The sequence below is a fragment of the Perna viridis genome, chromosome 8, assembly GCF_037379345.1.
Source record: "Perna viridis isolate PV_CMFRI_1.1 ecotype Kerala chromosome 8, ASM3737934v1, whole genome shotgun sequence".
In the NCBI taxonomy this organism is placed as follows: domain Eukaryota; kingdom Metazoa; phylum Mollusca; class Bivalvia; order Mytilida; family Mytilidae; genus Perna; species Perna viridis.
Window position 1 is genome coordinate 27856668 of NC_142452.1, and position 27987 is coordinate 27884654.

Genomic DNA, 27987 nt, shown 5'->3' on the forward strand with positions numbered 1-27987 from the left:
AGTCTACATGCATTATCGCGATTCTCATTAATATGGAGCAGTATGGCAAGCCAAAGTGAACAAAAATGAGTGTTTCCTAAAATGTCTTTTTAATATTACAAATCTGATTTCTAATATCACAAATTTGATTTCTAATATTACAAACCCTTTTTTAACAATAACATTATTTTTTTATATATAAAACAATTCAATTGAATTGCTAATATTAGAAAATTGATTTGTTGTATTCAATTACAATTTTTAAATATTAGAAAATCATTTTGTACTATTAAAAAAGTGACTGACTATGCAATATTGCAAAGTGAATTCTTAATATTAGAAATTAATTTTCTAATATTACAAATTAAAATTGTGATATTACTAAATGTGAGATATTTTGTAATATTACTAAATCTTGAATTTGTAATTTAGAAAATTATTTTTTAATATTACAAAATGAATTTATAATATTAAAAAATATTTTCTGGTTTTAAAGAATGATTTTGTAATATCAAAAAGTATGTTTTCTAATATACAAAATAAGTATTTTCTAATAATAAAAAATGATTTTTGATATTACAAATTTGATTTTTAATGTTACAAAACCCTTTTTTCTATATTGAAAATTCGATTGAATTCCTAATATTAAAAAACGATTTTTGATATTTGAAATTGGTTTTCTAATATCAAAAAATTGATTTGTTGTATTCAATTACGATTTTTTAATATTAGAAAATCATTTTGCAATGTTAAAAAATGTGACTGATTTTACAATATTGCAAAGGGATTTTTTAATAATACGAATTCATTTTTAATACTACAAATTCATTTTCTAATGTAACAAATTCAATTTGTAATATTACTAAATGTGCAACATTTTGTATATTATTTAATCAGGAATTTGTAATATTAGAAAATGAATTTTTAATATTACAAAAAGAATTTGTAATATTACAAAAAGAATTTGTAATTTTACAAAATGAATTTCTAATATTAAAAAGTATTTTGTAAATACAAAACGAAATTGTGATATTAAAAAATTATTTTCTAATTTTACAAATTCTTGACTTTTGTCCACTTTGGCTTGTCATAGAACAGTGAAATCATAATCAGTAATTGATATCAGCTGTAATCGATTACATTTAATCAGTAATCGCCTGTATTTGGTAATGAAAAAAGTCTGTAGAAAATAGAATTTCAGGGAGTACTTTCTCTTTTTAATATTTGATAAACATAAAATTTGAAATGTATTGGTCTGAGTGAATATAGCTTAGGGTTATCAATTATTTTTAAATTGAATAAATTACTTTGATATTTCTATCCATTATCATTGATGCTATTCACAATGAAAGGTCATTCCAATAAGATTCTCATTGTTCTTGTTTCCTGCTATTTATTTACCACAGAAAATACAGAAATACAATTAAAAGTGTAACAAGTTTTTTGTAAAAATGTCGACATGAATCCTGAAACAATGTATATATATTTGTAAATGATTTTGTTGTGTCTTGATCTAAAGGTCTTGATCAACCCCACCCCTTCCCCCTCCCTAATAAATTTGTAGTACGAATACTATGTTATGTCTGTGTAAATAATAATTTAGTTTTGAAAGCTTGAAAAGATTGAAATAGCCTCAAGACAGAGGGAAAATATATACATGTTTACAACATACCGCTATTATTTGTAATTAACTTTCCTTTAATTGTTTGTCAAATTTTTAATTTCCTTTCCTCTTTCGTCTACCTTGGACTTGACTTTTTATGGGCAACTCGGCAGGTGTTTCTAGGAAAACAGAGGATGCTCCAGTTTTTAGTGGAGTCAGAGTTGCTCATTTACTTTTGTTACTTTGTATGTATGATTTTAGTTACTTTATGTTCTTTGTTGTGTATGTCTGTTTTCCATGTCTGGTCTTTGTCCCTGTATTACATTCTTTTGATTTCCGCTAGAATCTTGGATCCCTTGATTACTCTTACAAGTTACTTAAACAGACACCAAATATTTCATTATTAACTATTAAGTTTATTTGTGAATTGTCATTCTTCGGTACTTGTACTAAATAATGCAAAGCAGAAGGTTTTTTTTTTTATTTAAGGAGCAGATATGGAAGCCTATATGCAACTGGCTTAGATGAATCAACAACATTCAAGTCATGCATCACAAATTAACTAAGTCATCAATAGTAACAAAACATCCTGCAAGTGATCATACAAATAATGCTGTGGTGTAATTTATTGCTTGCAATCTTACTCAAATCTCTGTTAAAGATAAAACTGATTTTAAGACATAAATTGAATCCGTAAACCCCAAGTATCCACTTCAAAGCAAGGAACAATTGACAACGTACAACTTCCAAGACAGTGTTACACCACATTTGTACTGCCCCTTCTTGAATATGCGTGCATTGTGTAGGCCCCACATACAGGAACATCAACAAGCTGGAGGCAGTGAAAAAACGATCAATAAGCTTTGTTTGTGGCGACTATCGGTCTGACCGCAATGCTAGACCAGAAAAGTGGTAATGATACACCATATAATCAACAATCTTGTGGAGGTTCCATCAGACCATCTTGTTCCAAAGACTGCAAATGTCAGGGGACATACCACAAGTTACCACATACTATGAAACAATTGTTTAGACATTCTTTCTTCCCTGACACCATCTGAATATGGAATCAACTACCGCAGACTGTTGTCGAGATGCAAACCATGGAGACGTTCCGTCAAGTTTTGCAAACCATCCTTCCATAATTGGCAGTACTGTGTTTTTGACTGCACTGCAATATAAACATTTTATCTCATCACTACATATTTTCCTGCACATGATCACACAGTATGTGCGAAATTGCCTTAATCGGTGATGTATTTTTAGACCATATTTTTGTAACGCTTTTCTAAGAATTCCGTGCTTTTTATTTGTTTTGCTTTAAAGAACATTACCCAATTTCAATATTAAATTTAAAATATTTCTTTGAGGAGGAATGGTGCCATACAGAAATGGAAGACAATGTACTATAACAATTGACAAATTCAAGAAATACGTGCCAACAGTCGAAGATATAATGACGGGGGTTTACTAAGTTTATACAAGAAAATACGTTAGATTATTGGTATAGGAAAATTTCTGAGTTTTAGGTTCAGTTCAGAGGCTTTTTTCTTGTCCTTTACTCTTAACAGCTAAAAATTCATAGAATCATAGAATAAGATTGATTTGTTAATTCGCTTTTTATTGTCTTGTGGTTCATCAACAGTCCTTCTGTCCTTTCTCATTTTCCTGACATTCTACATAATATTCTTATCTGTCCTTTCTCATTTTCCTGACATTCTACATAATATTCTTAATCATGGATGGCTTTAACACTACAAAATTACATGAAGGCAAGTAATGTAGCATTTTGAAGACCTTTATATGTACCATTTAGAGCCACAACCTTAAACTTGTCATTTTGACAACATCAGAGCAAAAACAGGAAAGTTAGAAATCACTGCAATGGCCCTGTCTTGGTACAGGCATTTCCTGTGGGAATGGCGAGATGAACAATGTTTCATAGCGGCTAAACCTCCCGCTTCCATTATGGTATATTTCTAACGGTCAAAATCGGTAAAACAGTACAGCTAAATGAAAATAAACGGATGTTAATACAATTAAAATTATAAATCAACGGAAGCCATTAATTCTCCAAATTAAGATTACTAATGGAGACGACAAAGTTTTTTTGTTTTAATAAAATCTAAATTGCTTGTGGCTAATTATAAATATCTTACAAGTGATCACACAAAAATTCTAGATTGTATTGAATTTTAAAGAGTTTGGAGTTTTTATATCACAACTTAAATGTTATGCCAAAGCTCGTCCTAACTACACATAGTGTTTGTCCTGTGATTAGGTTTCTGGAACAGGTTTATATTACAAGAAGTTCGAAGTCATCACTAAAGAACTTTTATGGTCGTCATCGTGAACTCATGGATTGTTACAGTGTATCTTTCTAAACCACGAGAACAGATTTTTTCACCGTGTTATAGTTATCTTTTCCTTTTTCACCTACCCTGGACGTGATATTTCATGAGCAACTCGGCGGGTGTTCCTAGAAAAGCAGAGGACGCATACCTAACTGGTGCACCTGGTCTATGCTCCCAATTTTTGGTCAAGTCCAAGTTGCTCATTTACTTTTGTTCTTTGTACCTTATTTTGGTTATTTCATGATTTTTGTTGTGTGTGTCTTCCTTGTCTGATCTTTATCAATGGATTATCATCTTTCGATTTTTGCCTGAATCTTAGTTCCCTTGATTACTCTTTTTTTAAATGGTAATGTATGTTCCCTGTTGTTTGTAGTCACCTGTACTTTTGGTTAACTTCTACATAATAACTAAATTGTTTTTTTATTGTATACTAATGGAAAGATAGAAATTGCATTCATATTTAAATTCAATAGTAATAAGACTTCAAATGTTCATAAAATCCTTAAAAATGCAGATATTCGCTTGATATTTTTTTAAACAATGCCAAGAAAATGGGGTAGATCATTTTTTCGACAAAAACTGAAAAATGTGTGAATAACACTTTCTGAGATTAAAAAGAGGCATTTTTTTTTAACCTAAAAACTGAAAAAAGTCTATTTTGTTGTAAAACTCATATTACCTCTCCACAGAATGGTGATCGAATGTTCATAATCATAATCCCATATTTAATAACGGCTGCGCCACGAGCACATGATATGCCCGTTGTCTTGAAAACATAATAAATGTTTTGGAATAACACAGGACTGTATAGAATGTCATACCAAGTATATCCTGACTCATTCCTTATTCTTGCTAAATAAGAAGTTTATATAAGATACAGACAAAAATTGCTAACACCATGTTTTATATGATAATAAATTGAAACAAAAAGTTTGCATGTCAATACATATATTGAAAATTTCGAAGTTCCATAAAACAGAAAGTTGATAAAAGAAAGATACAAAACCATACCATATTTCAGAATTTATGGTATAATGTTTCTCTAAAATAAATTCCCCATCTTGGTTCTTTTTAAGGACTATTCCATCAATGTAAATGTATGGGAGGTTTGGAAGGCAGTTTTTTGCAACCTAACAACCCATACATTTTTTAGGGAATACTGCACCTCCTGAATTCCCCTAATTCAGCATGAAATGTAAAAAAAAACACAACCCTTTTATACAAGAAAACTCAAAAAAAAATTCAGTAACTCAAATCAAAATAATAAGTCATCATACAAAAATACAGATCTTCAGATTAATATAACTAACAAGTGTGTTAAGTTGGTGCAACATGTTAAAAATACACATCCCTCATATTTTAGTTACAAAGTCCTGTTACTTGAACAATTTTAATCTGATATTCACCAAAAAGTATACAAATCATTTGACCATCATAAGAAACAACTACTTTAAGTTTGGGTAAGTTGTTCTCAAGTTACGGTGATACATGCTTACGACAGACAGGTGAACAGACATCGGACATTTGCATACCTAATACATCCCCTCAAAATTTTGACGGGCATTTAAAATATTTTTCAAGATCAGGTTTGTGAATTCAATTTTTTGGACCCTATCTTTTTTTTATAAGAAAGTTATCTTTCCAACTCCATATCATAAAATTTGAATTGGGATATTTTGGAAATAGGAATAAGACATAATGTGTTAAAATATTGAAAGAAAAACTTTCCGTCTTGAAATAATTAATCTCAAAAGGTGTTTACAGTTTCTTTTTCCATTAGCAGAAATTACATCCTTTTCTGTCAAAAACACAAAGCAATAAAAATTTAAAAACTCTTAATTCTAAAATGGACATAGGCAGTTTCCTTAATTACACTGTTAGAAATAAAAGCCTTTTTGTTTTTTGTTTTTTTTTCACTGCAAATCATATGCAGGAAAACCAACAAACATAGTATTAATTTGACTTTGCCTAACAATAATTTTTTCTTTAAATCAATATGTAATGAGATGTTTTCTTTTTTAATGTTCGTTGCAGAGAAGCAATCAAACTGGAATAACTGATATTGTTATAAAAAAAAATACCTTTACAATCTTTCCATGGTATTAAATTAGAATACTGAAAAAAACAAATGCAATCTTGCAGTCACAAGATCCTAAAAATACCAATCAATCCATATTGAATTTTAACATTTATTCTGAATCAGAATCTATCACTATTGCTTTAGACTTCTTTTTTGATGTTTCTGACTTGTCAATAATTGTAAAGTCTGGGTCTGAATCTGATCCTGAGTCCCCTTTGATCCCATTCTGAGATTGTGATTGGACTATTTCAGATGTCTGAGATGATTTCAAAATATCAGAACTTCTCTTTTTAATTGCAGGTTGACTAGCAAATTTTTCACCAAAGTTCAAATCATCACTATCTGACTCTTCAAGAACAGTTTTCTTACGTTTTAATTTTGAACTGACTTTTTTCAAAGCACCATTTTCTCTTTGGCTATTAGACTGAGAATCAGAGACATCAATGACATTGTTAGAGAACTTTGAGTTTTCAGAATTGATCACAACAAGTTTAGGTTTATCAGTAGCTGTTAACCAGTTTGCGTCATCTTGAGCAGAAGATGTAGATGATGAATTCTGGGACTGGAGAGGTTTCTTTTTACCAGCAAACTCTACACAAAGTTTGGCCAATCCATTTGCTAAGAGGTTGGCTTTTGGACCTGAAAGATAGGAAACAGTGTTTAACAAAGGCATCCTTTCAAAAAAATATAAAGTTTTCAGAGATTAGTTGTCCACAAATTTTAGTATATAGTTAGTCCTAAGTTTTGATGTCATGATAGTAATCAAAGTATTCATGCGCTGAATCAATTTATATCGCTCGCTTGAATTTTTATGCCTCATTTAATTGTAAAACTGCAAAAATATGGGATAAAAGCTGGAATAAGAGGAAAGTACAGAGGTCAAATTCAAATGTATCTAAACACAATCTTACATTGTTGTAAATGGTTAATATTGAACTCTTTTGAACTAATTTATTCACCATTCTGATTATAAAAGACATTCAATAAACACACAACAAAATTTGTGATGCATCATAGCTTGCAGTGTGTCAGTTTGCAAAATATTCAGGTTTGATGACGGTTTACATGGAACACCTTGATGAATTAGCACAAAACATCCATAATATTGTATAAATGAACAACTGAAGCACCTACAGCTCTATCATTATAACACATGGCAAAATAGAATCATTATTACAAAAAGCAATATCACTAGACCACAGACTGACTCCATTTCTGATAATGCATTATCGAAATACATGTACCTATGCCATGGTCTATAAGCAAAATTTTATATTTATTTATCACCTCTGAGCTTCCAATGCCACAAAGTTGAAACCATAATAAAAATATGTGATACAGTGGGTGAAAGATCAGAATGGTAACAGGGTTATGCTACCCTTTTGTTAAAAGTTAATTAAAAATGAGTGGCAAATATTAGCCTGGAACAGGGACTGTAGATCATGCCTGCTGCCTGGAACCTCTTTCCTTGTACAAGTTTCTTGATCGGAACCACTGCACCCTTTTTGTAAATATATGGATCCACCAGGCCCTACATGGAATTTCTGAAAACAGTTCTTCCAGATGGCACTCAGCATTGCTCTTTTTCATTTTTATGAGCGATGATTAAATATAATTTTGCATGCTTTTCATTTCTAGCTAAACATCAAATGGTTTATTATGTGTCTAAGAATATTGTATTTGTAGGCAACTTAAATATATCAACATATTGAATATAATATAATGTTCGATTTATTCAGGTAAATATATAGAAATATTCAGGTATTGGTGAGGTTAGAGGTCAACTATTTTTAATTGATTCTTTGTTCATACAAATCAATCATCATATTAAGTTCACAGAAAAAGTTGTTTATTGGGTTTGTTTATTGACATAAAAAGCATAGAATCAAATAAGATATATTAAAAATACCTATAAAATGGACCTAACTAACTACATTTGAACCTTAATGGGGTATGCCAGTGATCTTTGATCTAAATTGAAAAAAAGCATTATGGTTACAATTTTTCATTTCAGACTTTTTGTGAAATTTTTAACTGATTGGTCCAAATTTTAACTGTACAACCAATGAAAAGTATTTTCATACCAAAAACCAGTGGCAGATCCTGAAATTCTGAAATTGGTGATATTTAATTTTACTATATAACCAATCAAACTTTTCATGCATAAAGGGGACCCAATTTTGGATTTTGATTCCCCTTAATTAATCAGCAGACTTTTGACAGCAGCAAATTGTTTAAGAAAAAAATCTAAGACAACTCCATTTTTCATTGTTTACCATGGGCTGGCCAACAATGTTGCATTTTTTACCCCAAGCCATAGTGAGGGGTTAAATAACAAAATTAATGCCCATGGTAAAATGATAAAATGGAGTTTCTGTGATTTATTTTGATTCTAATAAGACAGGTTTCTTCATATCACAACTCATACGTTATGCCAGAGCTTGCCAAAACAACACAGACTTTTTGTATCGCGCTAGAACTCTTACAAATAGGCTTTTGGAACAGGGTTATGTTGCTTCAAGATTGAAGTCATCACTACAGAAGTTTTATGGTCGTTATCATGAAAACGTGGATCATTATGGTGCATCCATCTGCACCATGAAAACTGATTTATTCAACCGGTCATAGTTTTCCTTTCTTCGTTTGTCTACTTGACTTGACTTTTCATGAGCAACTCGGCAGGTGTATCTAGAAAAGCAGAGGACGATTACTATACCGGTGCACCTGGTCCATGTTTGTCTACTCGACTAGACTTTTTATAAGCAACTTGGCAGGTGTTTCTAGAAAAGCAGAGGACGATTACCGTACCGGTGCACCTGATCCATGTGTCCAGTTTAGTGGAGTCTGAGTTGCTCATTTGCTTTTGCTACTTTGTTTGTATGATTTTAGTTACTTTAGGTTCTTTGTTGTGTGTGACTGTTTTCTATGTCTGGTCTTTGTCCCTGGATTACATTCTTTTGATTACTACTATAACCTTGGTTCCCTTGATTACTCTTTTAATAGACATAACCTATGTGATGCACTGTTTTGGAGTAAAATTTTGTTGTAGTGTCTGCAAAATTGGGTAAAACTGATCTATGACGTTGCGAAAAAGACTGTAATATGCCTATCACTTTTTTTACCAAAGCTGCGGTCTAAAGAGCTTTGAAGCATGTCATATTAGAATGAAACATATCCCTCCCCTAATCATGCTAAAATAGATAAACCTACCTGCTACAATGTAGCTAATTGTGCTGTAAGGAGTAAAGTGAAAATCTTCTCTGATAAATCCCTGCAATAACATGTGACCTATTATCCTCTCCAGTTTATCTCTGTTAATATTTGGAAGGTCAAGACCTTTAACCTTTAAGGAACTTTGACCTTTGCCTTGCCAAGCATCTAACAACTTTAGAGCTGTAATTCTTTGATCAGTTGCAGAAGCTTGGTCAATTATTTTTAGTACATTTTGACCTAACTTGGAAACGTCTTTTTTCTCAGCTGAAAAAAGGGATAGTAAAAAAATTATAATGGGTAATTTTGCATTGTTTTTTGCATTTGAAGTCTTAACTTAAAGCAATCTTTTCCTTAGATACTGCAAACTGGGAAATTACACCTTACTTAGGAACTTGGATAAATATAGTGTTAAAACTCTTTCATTTTAGTTACTTTATGTTCTTTGTTGTGTATGTCTGTTTTCCATGTCTGGTCTTTGTCCCTGGATTACATTCTTTTGATTACCGCTATAACCTTGGTTCCCTTGATCACTCTTTCAGGAATTGGGATTAAAATTCTGAGAATGGGCCAATGTTAATGATATTTGGAATTTCAATGGTCCATTCTGAAACATTAATTGTATGAGATTTTGCTTTAAATGAGAAATTTTCAGCTCAAATTTGAAAAAAAAAGACACAAATGTATGTGACCCCCACTTATCCAGATCTTTTATAGCATTCTTACAGAATCCACAAAATTAGGGAAAATTAAAATCTAGTAAAATGTTGCTATATCCTATACTTGCTAGCTGTCAAAAAAGTGTACATGTGAGATTAATAAATCTGTGTATAGAAGGTGCTAGAATTTTCTCATACAATGGTCTTTAATTTTGATAACACTTAATATATTTGAAAAGAAAACTTCTTTTAGTATTTCTCTGAATATTGAATACTTTACATTTTATGGTGAGGCCATAGTTTTAAACATAAAATGTGATATTTACCCTGGAAATCTTTACTACAATGGTCGCACATTTGGTTACATTGAGATTTATCCCACAATTCACCAAAATGTCTCGCTATGGTTGATCTTCTACATCTACAACAGAATAGCCAAACTGAAAAGTAGCAAAATAATGGAAATAGATGCCCCTCCTACCTCTAAAATTAAAAAAAAACTGTTATAACGGGATCAGAATTTGAGACAAGGGTGAAAAATCTTATATAAAGTAAAAGCTGAAGCAGCAAACCAGGCAGATCATTGCCTTCCAAATCCTTTGTCATTTAATTATGACTGTAGATGCACATTTTGTTTACGTATGAAAAATATCCTAATCTTAAATGCTTATAGATTTGATAAGAAGGAAAATCATGGTAATGTTTCTAAAAAAGATTTTTAGGCAACTAAAAATATAAATTTCAACCCTCATCTCATCTAACATTGCCTTATTACCCATTTTCGTAGGGAATGAGTGTAAGCAATGTCCTACACATGTATATCCTCTGTCAAAACATGAATGGTTCAAAAACCTTCTGTCAGAAGTGACATATGCAATTAGGATGTGATTGAACTTTGAACTTTAAACACAGATGCATGTCATGTGTTGAAGGAAGTCTTGTATATTCCTGATGGTCAAGGCATTAGCAATATTACAAAGTAACAGTGCATTATCCATGAATTTAAATATAATATGAGTACAAATAGCTCCTTCTCAAATAGGCAAAGCCTGGAATACAAACAAAAAAGTGCCTCAGTCATTTTTTGTGTTATGTACAATGCAAAAAAAAAGGTAACAAAACAAGATGTCTGTCTCCCTTTTGAATGGCTGAAGAACCATGAAACTAACAAAGAATGGCCTAATATCTTACTTGGATATATCAAGACAATATGACATGACACCATATACATTATCTAAGCCTTTCTGCTCTGTAAATACCATGGAACTCTGTTTGAAAACATCAGCAAACCTAAAGTATACAATGCAGTCTGATCTCAGATCATCGCGTCCAGCACGACCACTTTCCTGGTACAAATTCTCCATCGATTTACTGATTGAATGGTGAATGACAAATCTGACATCTGGTTTATCTATACCCATACCAAAGGCTACCGTGGCAACAATTACCTGCAAATTGTACAGCAAAATAATGATGCAACAATTTGTTTTAAATTTTGGTTAGGTCCTTTCTAGAAAAAAATGGCTTTACCCAAAGGAAAACATAATAAATACATTACTCAATAGCAGAATCTAGCTTAAATTACAAAATATCTTCAACATGTCATGTTTTACATACATGTAGCTGGAGTTCGTGCTTTATGTGGGTATAGTCTATGAATAGCTATAACCCTCATTTTTACTGGATAGCAGTACTGCTTAAGTTTTTACACATCAAGTACTATTGTAAAGCTACAGTTAAAAAGTACATGTGACATATTGATTCTCTAACATTTTAAGCAATATCACAAATTAAAACAAAACTTGTAAAAATATTATCTACTTAATCACACAAGATTTAAGAAAGTAGTTTCCATAGGAACTTGCCAGTAATTTATCAGCAAGCCACATTTCATGAATTTGACTCTTTTGTTTTGGAGGTATGTTGGCATGGTAACATCCAGCTCTAATGCCACGCTGTCGTAACTCAGCAGCAACCTCTTCAGATTCTTTCTGAGTAAAACAATACACAATACCTAAAACCATAAACATATCTAATGAAGTTTAAGTTTCAAGGCACAAGACTATGGATTCCTATGTCTTAATTGTATGTCATGGAATCGTGTCATCAAACGGAAAGTTTCACTAACAACCTTTTACCAAATCAGGCTTATACATGTAGTACAATACCTTTTTTCTTTTGTTTAAATACATGTATATTTTCTGTTTCTGATTCCTGTCACAATTTGAGTTGAAATGTTATATAGCAGCCAGTATAAACCAAGCCCTGAATAAACTAGACTTGTATAAACCAGACATCTTGTGTAATTCCTTCAAACTATTTTCGATGCATTTCTAACTTGTTTAAACCAACAGTTGCCTTAACTGAACACTTTATCCATTAGTGCTTCCATTAAGACAGATTTAAGTGTTACTTTAAAATACTGTGAAAGTAATAATTTTCGCAGATTCTGTCAAGTGAACATATTCGCAGATAACTGTGTTATCTTTCTTAGGGTTAATTGGTAATCCAATCATCTTAATGTACCTACAGTTTTTGGACTACTCTTACCCTGCAAAAAATCTAGTAGTGTGCCTACACATTGTTGGTGCATGACATCATTTTCAATCAAAAGTCTAATGATCTGATGCATCACAATATCTCTAAATATTCTGAACAATATTTTCAAATATCTTGTCATATACGAGAGATAGAAAAGTAACTGTCAACAAGTTTAAAGGAAAAAAGTACAGATTACCAATAATTTCCCTTTTTTTTGTACCTTCTAAATTGCTACTTCTTCTCATGTCAAATTACCTGATTGGTTTCGAAATCTTCTATTGATCACCTGAACCATCTCTTCAATGGTGTCTTTAAATACTGATGGTTTTTCTTTAACCTGAAAAAAAAATGGATAATATAAGTAAAAAATGCCCCAATAAACCAATTATTGCTTGAAACAAAACAATGTTGTCACAGGTACCATCAATACCTGCAATTATATCATGTTAAGTATGTTTTAAACTATCCAGATGTCAATTTTACAAATGAGTAAAGTGTAAATTTTATCATAAGTTTTAAGTGACATATCAATTTCATAATTACGATTCGATGGCTTATTATTAATTATACAGTTACAATTTCAAGTCTATTTATCCTTTATTTACATTAATAGGTTATGCTTTCAGAGGACAGCTAACCTTCATGTACACTTACTACATGCATGTTTCAAAGTTTTGTCAGAATCAACAAGATTTGTGAAGCCAGTTATTTCCATAGGTAATATTTTTTTTTATTTCAGCTGTGGCAAAAGTTTCTGATTTCTTGACATTTTCATTCATTCTTAGTCCATATGAACAGGAATGATCTTGCACCACATAAGATACCACCAATTTAGCAACATGAACTTTAATCTTATTTTTTGATGTATTTTTGTTAGTTTCAAAAGACACATTATTATATGTGTTTAGTACATTTTTACTTTGATTGTAGCCTGAAAATATAAGTGGTTTCAGTTCTTTTTCTACTCAAAATTGTAAAACTTGTGATTTCAGCATGCATTAGGAAATAATTTCATTTCAGAAGTAACATGCTTTCCGATTGGATAAAAAACTTTCCATCATCTCACAGACCAAATTTTGTATATTACTGTGATGTCATCAACCTTTTTCAATAGTTTACCTTTTTTGAATTTTGATACTAAAATTAAATTATATAGAATGACTGTTATATTTTTTGGTCTATTTGAAATAACCTTAATGCCTGTGGTGAGTACTTGAAAATAACATGTGTCCAAAATATGGTGCCACACAGGTTATTCCTTAAATATATAAAATTTTTCAGTCTACTATTGAGTGGGAAAGTAATTTAAATCTTTGCTGATAAAGTAAAATTACTAAAAGATAAATTGGAAACAAGGAATTAAATCTCTGCGCTGTGGCTAAAAAAGTCTCATGCATATTTAAATCACCTGAAAATGGAAAAAAATTAAATACATTCATATGATATTGTGCAAACACCAGTAATGAATGATGCTGATGGTCACATGGCAATATATGGACCAGTTGGTTACCCCCCAAAAAAAATATCTGGACAGAAGCTTAGACTAGGTCCATTTATTTTTGGAGCAACCAACCAGTCATGTTTTGCAATCTGACCAAAAGTACTGGTATCATGAATTAAATGCTACATTACACTTTTCAAATGTAGTTTATTTTCCACACTGGAATATTCATGTAGAAAAAATTAGAAATCCATAAATTACCTTTTAAATAATGATGCCATAGTTTTAAAATGACACTGTAACGGTTCAAATAATTTTCTAGTGGTAAATATCACATCATATGGCCCTGCAGATATTTCCAAAAACAGTCAACAAACAAAACACCGATAAGTATAATATTTGGAAAGAAAGACCTTTTATCATTTCTAATAAACAAACCTCATAAAACAAATTAGGCCTGTTGAAGGAGGCTTTAAACAGATAGCAGTGTGGAATATTGAGGATTTTCTTTACATCTTCTAAAACTTTGGTAGTGGCAGTGGCTGTCAGTCCTAAAATAGGAACTTCTGGGAACTGTCTTTTCATTATACCCAGGAACTTATAATCTGAAATATATAGAAATTAGACGTTACTGCAATGCATTTCAAAGGCAATAGTATGTTATTTTATTCTGTAAAAAATATGGCAAAAGAACAAAAAATGTTTATTATCAGAACACAATGCAATATTTAAAGTCTTAGTACAATTAATTTTAAGAAAAACATCATCGTTAACTGCTTAAAAATATTGATGAAGTTTACTTCTGTAATTTGTGATTGGTTACAAATTCTAATTCACTGCAAAATACATTTATATGAAAACGAGATAGACCCTGATATCTGCAATTTAACATTCTTTGACCAGCCAAACCTTTTTACCAAATCACAAACAAGTAAAATGTGGTGATCTAAGACGACCCCTGAAACAGAAAAAAAGCATCTTCACAAAAACACCCCTTTGCCCTTAGTTTATAGCCCATAGCACTGTATTGCAGTGTGAAAATATTCATTTGATTGGTTCTTTACTTATCATCAGTAGCTAAAAGTATGATGGACACACAGGCAGATGTACAGATGGTCAGGCAGGAGAATCACTATCTAAGCCCCATTACATAGAACAGCAGGATTATAGAAAATTAAGAGACTGTTCTTGCAAAAACCAGGCAGATACTACAATGTGGACAGCACAGAGTATATTTTATCCCACCTATAATTTTCTTTCAATGTAATGTAAAACTCATTAGGATGTCAGAAACATGGATTTTTCTGTATCAAAAGTGGATTGATTGATTGATTGTTGGGTTTAACGCCCGAGCAGTAATATTTCAGCTGTATTCAGGCGATGAATATGAAAAGGATGATAAAATGAACATGAAATGATGATGATGAAATGAAAAAAGGGATGGGACACAAGGATAATAGGGTTAACAAATTTTGACTGCCACAAGATAAAAGGGAGGGATGGGTAGGGTGACTCAAAATATATATCCAAGGTTCCCTAACAAATCAACTAACTTATGAACAGATCCAAAATGATTCCCCTTAATTTTAAATTTTGAAAAATTCAATAGTCTGTAATTTGGACTTACATCCTTAATCATAAAAAATAAGTATCCGTGATAGTGTTCTAGGATTCCATTTTCTGATCAAACAGAGCAAGTACAATTTCAGTGTGGGAAAGTTGTTCATTATGTTAATTTTCCCATTCACAAAATTTGAATTTATGAAAGGATTTGTGGAGTATAGCAAGAAGACTTTAATTATGGAATATTTAATCTTTAATTGGAGTTTTCCAGTGGAAATAAAAAAAACAAAAAAAACAGAACACTGCCTGAAGATAATTGTTTTACAGTATCTACCTGGCCTGCAATCATGGCCAAACTGTGAAATAATCTAGTCTGAAATCATGGCCTAACTGTGAACTAACCTGGTCTGAAATCATGGCCTAACTGTGAACTAACCTGGTCTGAAATCATGGCCCCATTGTGAACAACAATGAACTTCATCAATGACCAATCTAGAAAACCTTCCAAGCTGATACATTTTCTCAAGTTTTGCCATGAATCTTTTACTCTTTGCCAGCTTCTCTGGAGTCACATACAACAATTTAAGAGGAGATTTCTTGTCTGTCATGGCATCTTGTACTGATTTAACTTTATCCTTGCTTGCAGTGGCATCAAGTTTTGTCGCCTCGATACCAAGTTTCTCCAAAGCCATGATCTGGTCTTCCATAAGAGATACCAACGGAGATACTACTAATGTAATACCTACAATATTTTTGTCAAAAAAACAGATATTTATTCAGTAAATTACTTTAAAGGTAGATAATTCAACCTAGAAAGGAGTTTGGAAAAAAAAGTACATTGAAACCTGTCTAAACCAAACTCTGTTTGTACTTTAAAATTGGTTCTGTTTATACAGGTGTTTGGTTTACAAAGGTTCAAAATACATTTTAATTGGCAATAAGAGCCTTTAAAAGGTGTCTGGTTTAGACAATCCAGGGTTTGATTAAGACAGGTTACACTGCATAACTATCTACGTAAATTTTATGAAGAAATCAAGAATGGAGGTATAACAATTTTGTTGTGACTCTTCCTGTTCATACACAGTAGTGCAAGACTGAAGTAACACAGAATAGTACAATATTGATAAGGATAAGGATGTCACTTACAAATACAATGTACATTTCTAAAATAGATATCTTTTTTTATATTAACCGTTGTTTGAGTGAATACAGTGAATACTGTCCCTCTATTGTATAACATGTGTAGACTTATTTAAAAAAATAATCTTGTTTTAATTTTTTCATTTTTGCATGATGTAACATAAATTTTCTTTAATAGTTATTTTTTTTCTAAAATCTTTGAATTAGTATACAAGAATATAATTTGTCATCTCGTACAAGTAAGTGATGAAAAATTGTATTATAGTATATTAATTCAAAGATTTAAATCCCATCATCATCAGGAATGCACCCAACTTATGCCTCCTACAACTGTGAGAAGTGGAAAATGAAAACTGTACTGTACTTCAACACATCAAACCTTTAGATAACAAAGCTGGCAGCTGGAAACACAGACTTTTCCCACCTCCTGTTGGCATGATCAACATACAATCTTTACATGACATTGTCACATTCATTGTCCGCAACTGCATTGGGCGAAGCGTTTGTATATTAAAAGCTGAGACCATTTTCTCTTGTAACCCTTTGCTCCAAATGAAATCTACAAAGAATGCATACAGAATTTCTTTAACCTTAAAAATGGCTCCAAATACATTAAAGTTTCGGTGAAGATCAATTCATGAAATTGCACACATTTAAGAAATACATGTACCAGTAATTCATGGCTGCCAATATTTAATTGCGAATTTCAACATGGGAAAGCATTATATTCATAAATGATTAACTCCAAGCCAATGTAATGGGAAAAACAAATGGATATCATATTTACCCATGCTTAGTAAATCAATTATGAATAGTCAGGAATTTTTTTAACAATAAAATTTTGCAATCCAATATTCACATTAATTTTGTCAATTTATACTGACATTTTTGTGTACAATGCAAATTATGAAGTCTTTGGCTTGAAGTTGGTCAATGTTTCATTTAAAAGTAGTTTGCATGGTTGCTACACAGGCAAATGTGCCACACATGAGAATTATATGGTTTGCATCATATGTTTATCATATGAACCAAGCACCATATGATAATCATATGATACACTTTACATATGATAAATTGCATGATTATCATATGATAACCACATCTTTTTCACAAAAATATGATTATCATATGTTTTCAAGCCAAAATTAACATATGAGTATCATATGATAATCATATGACTATCATATGTTAGATATCAAATGATTTTCATATGATTACCATATGATTATCATATGAATCCAGCACAATATGATTATCATATGTGGCACATTTGTAACTGGTTTCCTTCAGATTTTTGCTGCAATCCACATCAGAATTATGAAATAAAGTCAGTGTTGAAGTTTCTATTTGCAAGATGTCTTTCACAACAACTAACTTCATTTCAAATGGGTACAAAATTCATAATTTACACATAGAAATGAACTTCATATTTGTTAACAAAACTTGTACATTTCAACTTCCTATTCAGATGACCTTTTGTAAATCTAGCTTTTCCCTTTGCAGCTTTAGATGATACTTTCATAATAATGAAAACTGAAACCTGATTGGCTGACCAGAAATGTGATCTTAACTGAAAGTAGAATGGAGTGGTGTACATGTAGGTCTAACTTTGAACAGTTGACCTTTGTAGTGACCTTTGTAGTTATTATATTTATTTTGTATAGAATGTAGTTCAAACCTTCTTTGTCCCAATTTTTGTCATCATCATCATTTGTTTTAGAACTACTCTGCCGTAGTACAGCTTCAAGTTCAGTTTTACGTTGTTGTAGGGAGGCTTGTCGCTGGAGGAGATTATCTATTTCTATACTGATCACATCTAACTCTTGCTTTGTTTCTGCTAACTCTTTTCTATAAACTGCAAAAAAGGAAGATCAGTTAATTGGTTCTAAATCAGTGAAACCTGTCTTAACCAAACTCAATAGAAACCAGAGACTTATATGAATCAGGCATTTTCTGGAAGTATCATTATATTAATTTTATACATCTGAACCTTTGTTAACAACATACCCAGAGTTTGGATTACACATATTTCACTGCATGAAATTCTTCATTTATTATGTAAAATGTAGTTATTTTCTAATGTTGCAATTAGTTGATTAATCAGTTTATAAGAGTTTCAAATATGACTTATCCATTTTAAAAATTGAAAATGGAATAAAATCAGAAATTTATGTCTATAATATATGTTATAAGTATCAATAATTTTGTATCGTCATAACTTATGTCATTCTTAAAAACATATTTCCATGCATATCTGTTATACAGTATTTCAAAATTTAGTTGATCTTGCTTTTCATTAATCTTAATGATGGTTTCCTCCCTTTTGTCATCATCGTCATTATACATCGTTGTTTTTCCAAAAAAGATGATACAAATATATAGTTCTTGGTAGAGATTCCTCATACTTTGTAAGAAATAATTCCAAATCATCTTCCAAATATACAGAGGAAGATGGTTTACAAAATGCTGGAATTTTTAATCCACAACATATTTGTCCAGTGTGGTGGACGTGTTTTTCAACAAACGGTCGGCATTCCAATGGGAACAAATTGTGCTCCTTTATTTGCTGACCTTCTCCTTCACTCTTATGAGGCTGACTTTATAGCTGATCTGATCCGAAAGAAAGAATTTTGTTTAGCTAGTTCCTTTAATTTCAGTTTCAGCTATATAGATGATATATTATCTTTAAACAATCCTAATTTCGGGGATTTGATACATCGCATCTACCCCAAAGAACTTGAGATAAAGGATACTACAGACACTGTGAAGTCAACCTCATATCTTGACCTACACTTAGAAATCGATGGTAAAGGAAAACTATTGACCAAACTTTATGACAAACGTGATGACTTTTCATTCAAAATTGTCAACTTTCCTTCCATCTATGGCAACATCCCTTCAGCACCTGCGTATGGAGTGTTCATATCACAACTCATACATTATACCAGAGCTTGCCAAAACTATGCAGACTTTTTGTATCGCGCTAGAACTCTTACAAATAGGCTTCTGGAACAGAGTTATGTTGCTACAAGGTTTGAAGTCATCACTACAGAAGTTTTATGGTCATCATCATGAACTCGTGGATCGTTACGGTGTATCCATCTGCACCATGAAAACTGATTTATTCAACGGGTCATAGTTTTCCTTTCCTCATTTGTCTACCCCGGACTTGACTTTTTATGAGCAACTCTGCGGGTGTTTCTAGAAAAACAGAGGACACTTGCCCTACCGGTGCACCTGGTCCATGCTCCCAGTTTTTAGTGGAGTCCGAGTTGCTCATTTGCTTTTGTTACTTTGTATGTATGATTTTAGTTACTTTGTGTTCTTTGTTGTGTATGTCTGTTTTCCATGTCTGGTTTTTGTCTCTAGATTACATTCTTTTGAAATTCTGAAAACTCCTTACAAAACCCTTATCTATTGCTCTATATTCAAAATGTAAAACACCAATTATCATGGATTGCACAAGTCAAGCTTTAGAAAGATTACGTTTCACATCAAGAGTTCAGGTCAAATACCTCAGTGATTCTGGTATTATACAATCTCGACAAATAAACGTCCCTGAATATTCACCCAGGAATATTCCATGACAGAGCACAGCCCGTATGGACAGCTTTATTTTAAATGACCAGAGGGTTACACCAGCTACTCGTCTGAAAACATGTGCAGCACATACATATTCAAAAACTGAAGATGACACTTACAGATGTGGCAGCACAGAAACAATGAATTCCTCTATCAAGAGAGAAGCAGGGGAACAACAGAAGGAGCTGAAACCTGTGCGGAAGGGGTAAACTAATCATGACAAGCCAAGGCGTCAATTAAAACTAGCAATCTATGATGGAACAAGTGAATGGAAGGATTTCCAGTCACATTTTGATGCCTGTGCTTTAATGACTGGGAGGACGAAAGGGCTTATACTTGGCAACATCTCTGAGAGGACAGGCACAGTGTGTTTTCTTACCCCTTGAGAATGAAACATTGGTAAAAGCCATACAGGAAAGACTTGCCCCGCCGAACCAGATGGAGTTGTACCGGGTGCAACAAAGAAAAACACCAAACGCCAAGTGAGAGCCTTCCTGAGCTTGGACAAGCCATTAGAAGATTAGTTGACAAGGCATACCCAAACGCCCCTGGTTAAGTCAGAGAAAATTTGGCAAACGGGGCATTTCTTGGATGCCCTGGTAGATGCTGACATGAGATTACGAATAAAACAGTCGCGCCCAGAAAATCTGAATCAAACAATTTGTCTGGTGGTAGAGTTATTGGCTTTCCACAAAGCAGACCAATGAATTGACACAGGGAAGGGGCATTCAAGGGTCACAAAAATGATAGATGGGAATACCAAGACAAATGAGCAAATGTTGTCAATGATGAAGGCATTCACAGAGAAAATAGAAACACTTTAACAGAAAATGGATAGTTTCAAGAAGGAACGTGGAAGCAGAAAAAAAAATGCAGGCCTGGCTGGAAAAACGACATAAAGTGTTTCAATTGAAACAAGTTTCAGAAGCTAGTGTACAGAACCGAAGAAAATAAAAGAAGTTAAGCAAGAAGAAGGAGCTGCTTGCCCGCTACACAACAGAAAAACGCAGACAAACATCAAAGAGGCAGATGAGCCTCGGGGCAGCCTCATCAAACCTAGAAGCTGGAGTATACATAGACAGCAAGCTGAATGGGCGCAATGCTAAAATGTTAGTCGACACAGGGGCAACATTTACTTTGGTATTTCATCAATTGTTTTATGCGCTTCCCCTGAAACAGCGCCCTTTCCTCCAAATAGTAAACCAGAGAATCATATCAGCAAACAGAACAGAGCTTACTATTGCAGGGAAAGGATTATTCCGCTTAGAAATAGGTGAAGAACAATTCCAGATTGAAGCATTGGAGGCAGATTTACCTATAGATGGTATTCTTGGTTTGGACTTCATGAAGCAGCATCAGTGTAGCATTGACCTTCATCAAGACTTGTTAAAATTCCACAACAGCTCCTTCAAACTACAGTTTGCTGGAAAAATGGGATGTTACAGACTTTCTACTGCCAAGGATATAACAATACCCCCATCTACAGAGACAGTGTTTTTTGGGAATATAAAAGATTTTAAAGACGCTACAGATGGTCAAGTAGGTATCGTAGAACCGTTGTGATAAATTTGTTGAGCAGGACAGTACTATTTTAGCTACAACTAGCATCAGTAAAGGAACATGTCTCAATTTGTCTGATGAATTTCTCAGAAGATGTAAAGAAGATAAAGGCAGGAACAATCATAGGAGAAATAAATCCTACAGAAGATGTCATGAATGCAACTGGGGCAAACAAAGATTCAAGCGCCGAATTAGATCAAGAATTACAAAAACTTGTAAAGAAAGCTAGTGATGAACTGACCATGGAACAAAAGAAAAGAGTAACACAGTTCTTGAGGAAGCATCAAGCTATATTTGGTTTTTCTCACAAGGACCTAGGTTGCACTAATATTGTGCAGCATAAAATCAACATTGGGTCTAATCAGCCAGTGAACCTACCCGAAGGACACCCGTAGCTATACGCGAAGCAGTCAATCGTCATGTTGATGACACGCTACAACACAGTGTCATCAAATCTGCAGATGGACCCTGGTCTTCGGGAATTATTTTGGTACAAAAAGAAAGATGGGTCAACTCGTTTTTTGCATTGATTATTGCAGGTTAAATGATCTAACAGTGAAAGATAGCTATCCATTGCCATGCATAGATGATTCACTGGAACAACTGAGTCGGGGATCTAAATGAACACATGGCTCACATGGACAAATTTTCATTGTGACACGTGTCCTTTCACACAGAAAATAAATTGGCAAAAGAAAGTATAAGGTTGAATGAGACATGTTTAATAGCACAAGCTTAAACATAGAAATTTATAATCAATAATAATGGTAAATCTTTATCTGTATTGTCTAACTCAGTTATACTAAGGTGAAGCTTTCCCTTCCCTATAGGCTTGACCATAGGTCCACAGCTCTAGAGAAATTAAAAAGACTAGTAGGTGTGGTCATTTTGTAGGCGCCATTAAAAATTTTTTTTATAATTTAACAACAAGAACATTAAACAATATTTTAGAACTTTTGGGAGTCGATCCATCACCCATTCAAAATTGGATTGCTTTTCCGTGTCAGATAAACGCAGAGATCATTAAGACATTGTTGTATAAATTCAAGCTCTTCAATCTTTCTCAAATTAATTCAACTCTTGATACTTTCTATATTTTATTAAATGAAAATTTTCGGTGAGTGGAAGTAAGTGGATTTTGACTCTTGATCTATGCTCAGGGTATTGGCAGGTGGAAGTAGAGGAAAGTGACAGACCAAAAATGGCTTTTGCAACTCACAGGTGATTATTTCAGTTCCGGAAAATGCCATTTGGATTAGCTTGTGCACCTGCCTGTTTGAACGCCTTATGGATAAAGTCATGGCTGGATTGCAATGGAGTATTTGCTTAGTATATCTGGATTATATTATTGTCATAGGAAAAAGTTTTGAGGAAATGCCAGAAAACCTGGAACAAGTATTCAACCATTTAAAGGAAACAGGCCTTAAATTAAAACCTATAAGTGTCAACTATTTGCAAAGACAGTTAACTTTCTTGGACATGTAGTTAGTCAGGATGGTGTTGCAACCGATCCAGACAAGATAGACGCAATCTGACGGAATGGTCGATAGATTCAATGGTACATTAGCAAAAATGCTGACTGCTTCATATGTAGATGAACATCATTCGAACTGGGATAGTTTACTACCCTATGTTATGATGGCCTATCAATCAGCAACCCATGAAACAACCGGCTGCACATCTAAGTATATGATGCTAGGTTGAGAGGTTGATACACCAATAGACATTATGCACTAGCTTCCAGATTATATCAAGAAAATTCCACTGAAGTAAATTACCACCTTAATTGTGGTAGGCGTGGTCGAGCCCAAGTTGTTCGCGTTGACTGGATGAGATTGTGTAAGGATCAGCTTTTGCAGAGTGAGACTGCCCTGGATGAACAAAATTTTGACCGGAGTGGTGCCAGTGCACCAGATAACATTGAGTCAGACTTTCCAATTAAGCAATGTTCAATGATACGTCCGATACAGCAAAGCCATGTAGGTTAACTAAGCAACCGAAGTGGCTACATGATTTTGTAAGGTATTGAATTCATGACTGCATAACAGTGTTTAAGGTAAAACTTTGTAAAATATTTACATTTACCTACGACAGTTAGAGTAATCAAGGGAACCAATGTTATAGCGGTAATCAAAAAAATGTAATCCAGGGACAAAGACCAGACATGGAAAACAGACATACACAACAAAGAACATAAAGTAACTAAAATCATACATACAAAGTAAATGAGCAACTCGGACTCCACTAAAAACTGGGAGCATGGACCAGGTGCACCGGTAGGGTAAGCGTCCTCTGCTTTTCTAGAGACATCCGCCGAGTTGCTCATAAAAAGTCCGTGGTAGACAAACGAGGAAAGGAAAACTATGACCCGTTGAATAAATCAGTTTTCATGGTGCTGATGGATACACCATAATGATCCACGAGTTCATGATGGCGACCATAAAACTTCTGTAGTGATGACTTCAATCCTGTAGCAACATAACCCTGTTCCAGAAGCCCATATGTTAGATTTCTAGCGCAATACAAAAAGTCTGCGTAGTTTCGGCAAGCTCTGGCATAACAATAATAATGTTAATAATGTATGTACAGTTGTTACCTCTTAGTATTTTGTTTGTTTTATTTTACAGAAATGGTAAGCACAAAGACTACTAACCGGAAGAGAGACGATTGGAAGTGTCACTTCTGCAACATGACTGCAGGTTTGAAGCTGACTGGGAGACCCATACAGTCAAGTGTGGGAAAGAGAAACATGAGAAAGAGAGATTTCAGTGCAAAGAGACTGACTGTCACTATTCATTGTCGAGGAAAGCAGACTTAAAGAGGCACTATATAAGAGCACATAGGTGAGACATAGCATTGGTTCAGAGTGACTGGGAATTGCAAAATCCAGGTGACTTGTCAGACATTCTTGGGACCAAAGCAGAACTTCCTCAGGTCGTTAGGAAACCGACGAGACCAGAGCCAGTAATGGCCCCAAAAAGGAAACAGGTTCTTCTGGATATGATGAAGTCGTCCATGGTACCACAGAAGGTTCAGAGGGTATCACATACAGTTACTCATGTAAGTGACAGTGCAGGGTACGAATCAGAAAATTTGTTGCCTAGTAAGTTAAAAGGGACGTCTACACCAGTAACTTCAAGTGACACATCTAAGGTGGACAATGTAGCACCTACACAGCTGAGACCTGTTTCCCCTATTGTAACTGTTGAAAGTATGGTTGTCCAAGCTGTAAGTACTTTATCAGGAAAAACCTGCGAGTAGCCATCACCACCATATAAGGAGGAAGCAACATTTTCAGGACCAGAAGGGTATTCTTGTGTCAGAGAGTGAAGAGGAATAATAGGATGATTTTTTAAACTAACTAGAGAAATTTTCTGAATCACTGTTATCCAGGAGGAAGCTGTGGCTAGCGAAGAGATAGGCTAGACATTTGTATATGTCATTAAATGTAAAGGAAACACTGATTAGTATTGGTTGTTTGTTTATTGTTTGTCATGATACTTGTATAGTGTGTCTTTTGGATGAGACGTTAAACCAATGTCCCGTGTGTAGGAAAAGCTACGTCCTATGCATGTTAAATACCCCTTACAACTGCTCTTCTGAGTGGTCCATCAGTGACCAGTTATAAGGCAAAATTATTCGTGACTGGATTTTTGGAAGACATTCCAAAGTAGCTTCAAAATTGATTTCTTTGTCATTCAGTCGCGTTGGTCTAAATTTACAAAAAATACTAGTAGTTTCATATTTTTTCTATATGAACATAGAGCATTTTCTGTAGGCTTTGTAATTTCATATTAGTTGAAAGGAAGCCCTGCATTTTTAAGACAATTTAATGACCATGGCTTGAATATACCGCTGAATAAGTGGAAGTTGCTGAGGAAGCAACAGTATTTTGTTGATATATATACTACTGAACAAACAGATGTTGCTGTACAAGCAACAGTTTTCTCCAGAGACGCTGTTGAATAAGCAGACGAAGTCAATGGTCATGATATCTACTAACATGTCATGAAGTTAAACATTCGGAACTTTGATTTCAAAGAATACCAAGTTTCAAACTTTATTGCAGGTGAAAAATGTGAGGACGCATTTCTTGGAGGTGTGGGTAGTGTGATGAATTTGCCTTATAACTCATAAATTCAGCAAACTTTCAACTCATTACATTTTCAAATACACCTGTTTATCTGTTGCTAGGCAATTCCGGTAATCAAACCTATTAAAAGTTAGATTCCGTAAAGTAAGCACTTCCTGTACATTAATGTCCTGGTATGACAATTGGTAGGTTCTGACATAAATTGGAACAAATTATATTATTGGTTTAGAGATTAAAATTGCTTTTGGTTTGAGATTTTGAGTATATAAGCAGATGAAGAAGACAGATATTTGAGATACTTAGTTAAGGTTAGAGATGCAGAGTAATTCTGAAAAAGAATTACTGTGTATAATTCTGAATAAGAATTGTTGAAGTGTTTCTGTGTAAGGAACAAGAAATTAGACAACTCATTTTACCATTGCTGAAGACGCATTGGACACATCTGAGCCGTTGCGTAAAGCGTGCCTTTATCAATGCAGCGGTTATTTAGAGTAAGTGACATCTGCTTGCAGTGGCTACAGAATCAACCATACACCAGTAATTGACCTTAAAATGTTGCTTTTCAAGTAAGCTACATCTGCTAAGATCATTAAGTTACACACTGGTATTGAACCATTGCTGATAAAGCCACATATTTGCTTTACAGACTGTGCTAGTCAAGGAAATACATATGATAACTGCAGAGTATATGACCAGCTCAGGCATCTAATGCGTCCATGGCCCATCTCATTAAATCCCATACATTGGTCTAAGACATTAAGTTAAGCACTGGTATTGTGCAACAGTAAATTTTCATTTTGTCACACACTACTTTACAATGCCTTCGCTGTGTCTAAAGATATAACTCTGGTACAAATCTCAGAGCAATTTGATCACATACCCCCGGTACGTGACAGAGAGATTTAAATATCCAGTAATTGACTTGGCTAAAAATTCTTTCACCGAATCCGTTTGCCACTGGCTTGTCACCGAGTAGTCTAGGGTTCGATCTTCAGTGGCAGTGTATAATTTTGTGAGTCAAATCATGCCCTCCTGTTACACTGCCAAAGAGACAATAAACCCCGCCTGAATGAAAAATGTCAGCTCTAGGACAACCATGGGTCTACAACAGACAATGAGGAAACCATAGGGCAGGCTGAGTTGGCCACAAAACAACATTATAGTTTATACACAGGTACAGCAAAATAATAGGTCTAATTGTTTTTATACGGTTTAAAAAATTAGAATAAAGATCGAGCTAGTGATTTTATGATGGTTATTTTGTAAGTGTTAAACTATCCGCAAAAGTGGACCTGGATAGGGCATACCATCAGAAAAAGACCAGGTACAATTACAAGACAATCCCTTTAATGGAATCTGCAAGGAAATTGACCAAGAAGCAGAACCAGAAACTCCTGTAGCCAGTGTAGGAGTTCAACACGACAACAGAGATGATTTTGGCATGAGATTGTTCGTAACGCCTAGAACAGAATCAGATGAAGGATGATTGTTGGTGGCCAACACTCGTCTCAAGAGTAAACAGGCTTAAGTCAAGTAAGTCAAATAGCGGCTAATAAAAAGTGTGCCAAAATATTACCATCCATTGTATGAAGTAATGGGCAAATCACGAAACAACATTGTTCCGAAAAAAATCTGGATTCCGAAAGTTACTTTCGGACCTCTCTAGGGTCTAGTTATAAAATTAGTTTGTTTTTTTTTTTTTCGGTACCAGTTAGTTCAAGAAGTACATAAAACCTGTCAGAATGTTCGAAACCGTAACCAAGGATTTTAATTGTACAAAAATCTTGCAGTAACAAAAAACACACAAAATATATGGAGTGCAATAAAAAATACAAAATCATAAATAATGAAGTTAATTTTTCAAATACTCTGGACAATTTTTTAAAAAGCATCACGAACGTAACTTTCAAACTTGACCTGGCAGGGATCCAAGAGATCGAATCAAGGACTTTATATTACATATAATGATATACGATCCCTGATCGAAAGGAGATTTATATACAATCGATAAATGTTGTATTCTTCAATTTGATAATATAGTTTTTATTGCATCTTCATTAACCATATAGGAGCTGGATGTAACTGACAGCATCTTACGACTAAGCTGACATATGCAAAACTAAAATAAAAATAGATATGTACATGTAGCTCGGTCAGCTCTTGCGAATTAACAACCAATCAT

General features: G+C 33.5%; 1 protein-coding gene across 3 annotated transcripts; it reads right to left on the bottom strand.

Moving 5' to 3' along the window:
* Positions 1-3684: 3684 nt before the first annotated feature.
* Positions 3685-27457, bottom strand: LOC148610070 (ATP-dependent DNA helicase Q1-like). Of its 3 annotated transcripts, none has more exons than XM_088542081.1 (11): positions 27382-27457; positions 18249-18425; positions 16950-17129; positions 15867-16172; positions 14306-14472; positions 12682-12763; positions 11751-11899; positions 11077-11333; positions 10212-10306; positions 9227-9493; positions 3685-6655 (listed from the first exon to the last, which is right to left on the bottom strand). In XM_088542081.1, exons 1-11 carry the CDS (start codon positions 27386-27388, stop codon positions 6126-6128), a joined length of 2217 nt encoding a protein of 738 aa, XP_088398207.1. In that variant the 5' UTR covers positions 27389-27457; the 3' UTR covers positions 3685-6125. The 3 variants fall into 3 exon arrangements, with proteins under 3 accessions (XP_088398207.1, XP_088398208.1, XP_088398209.1); XM_088542082.1 differs by lacking the exon at positions 27382-27457 and adding an exon at positions 24366-24518; XM_088542083.1 differs by lacking the exon at positions 27382-27457 and adding an exon at positions 20086-20238.
* Positions 27458-27987: the final 530 nt, after the last annotated feature.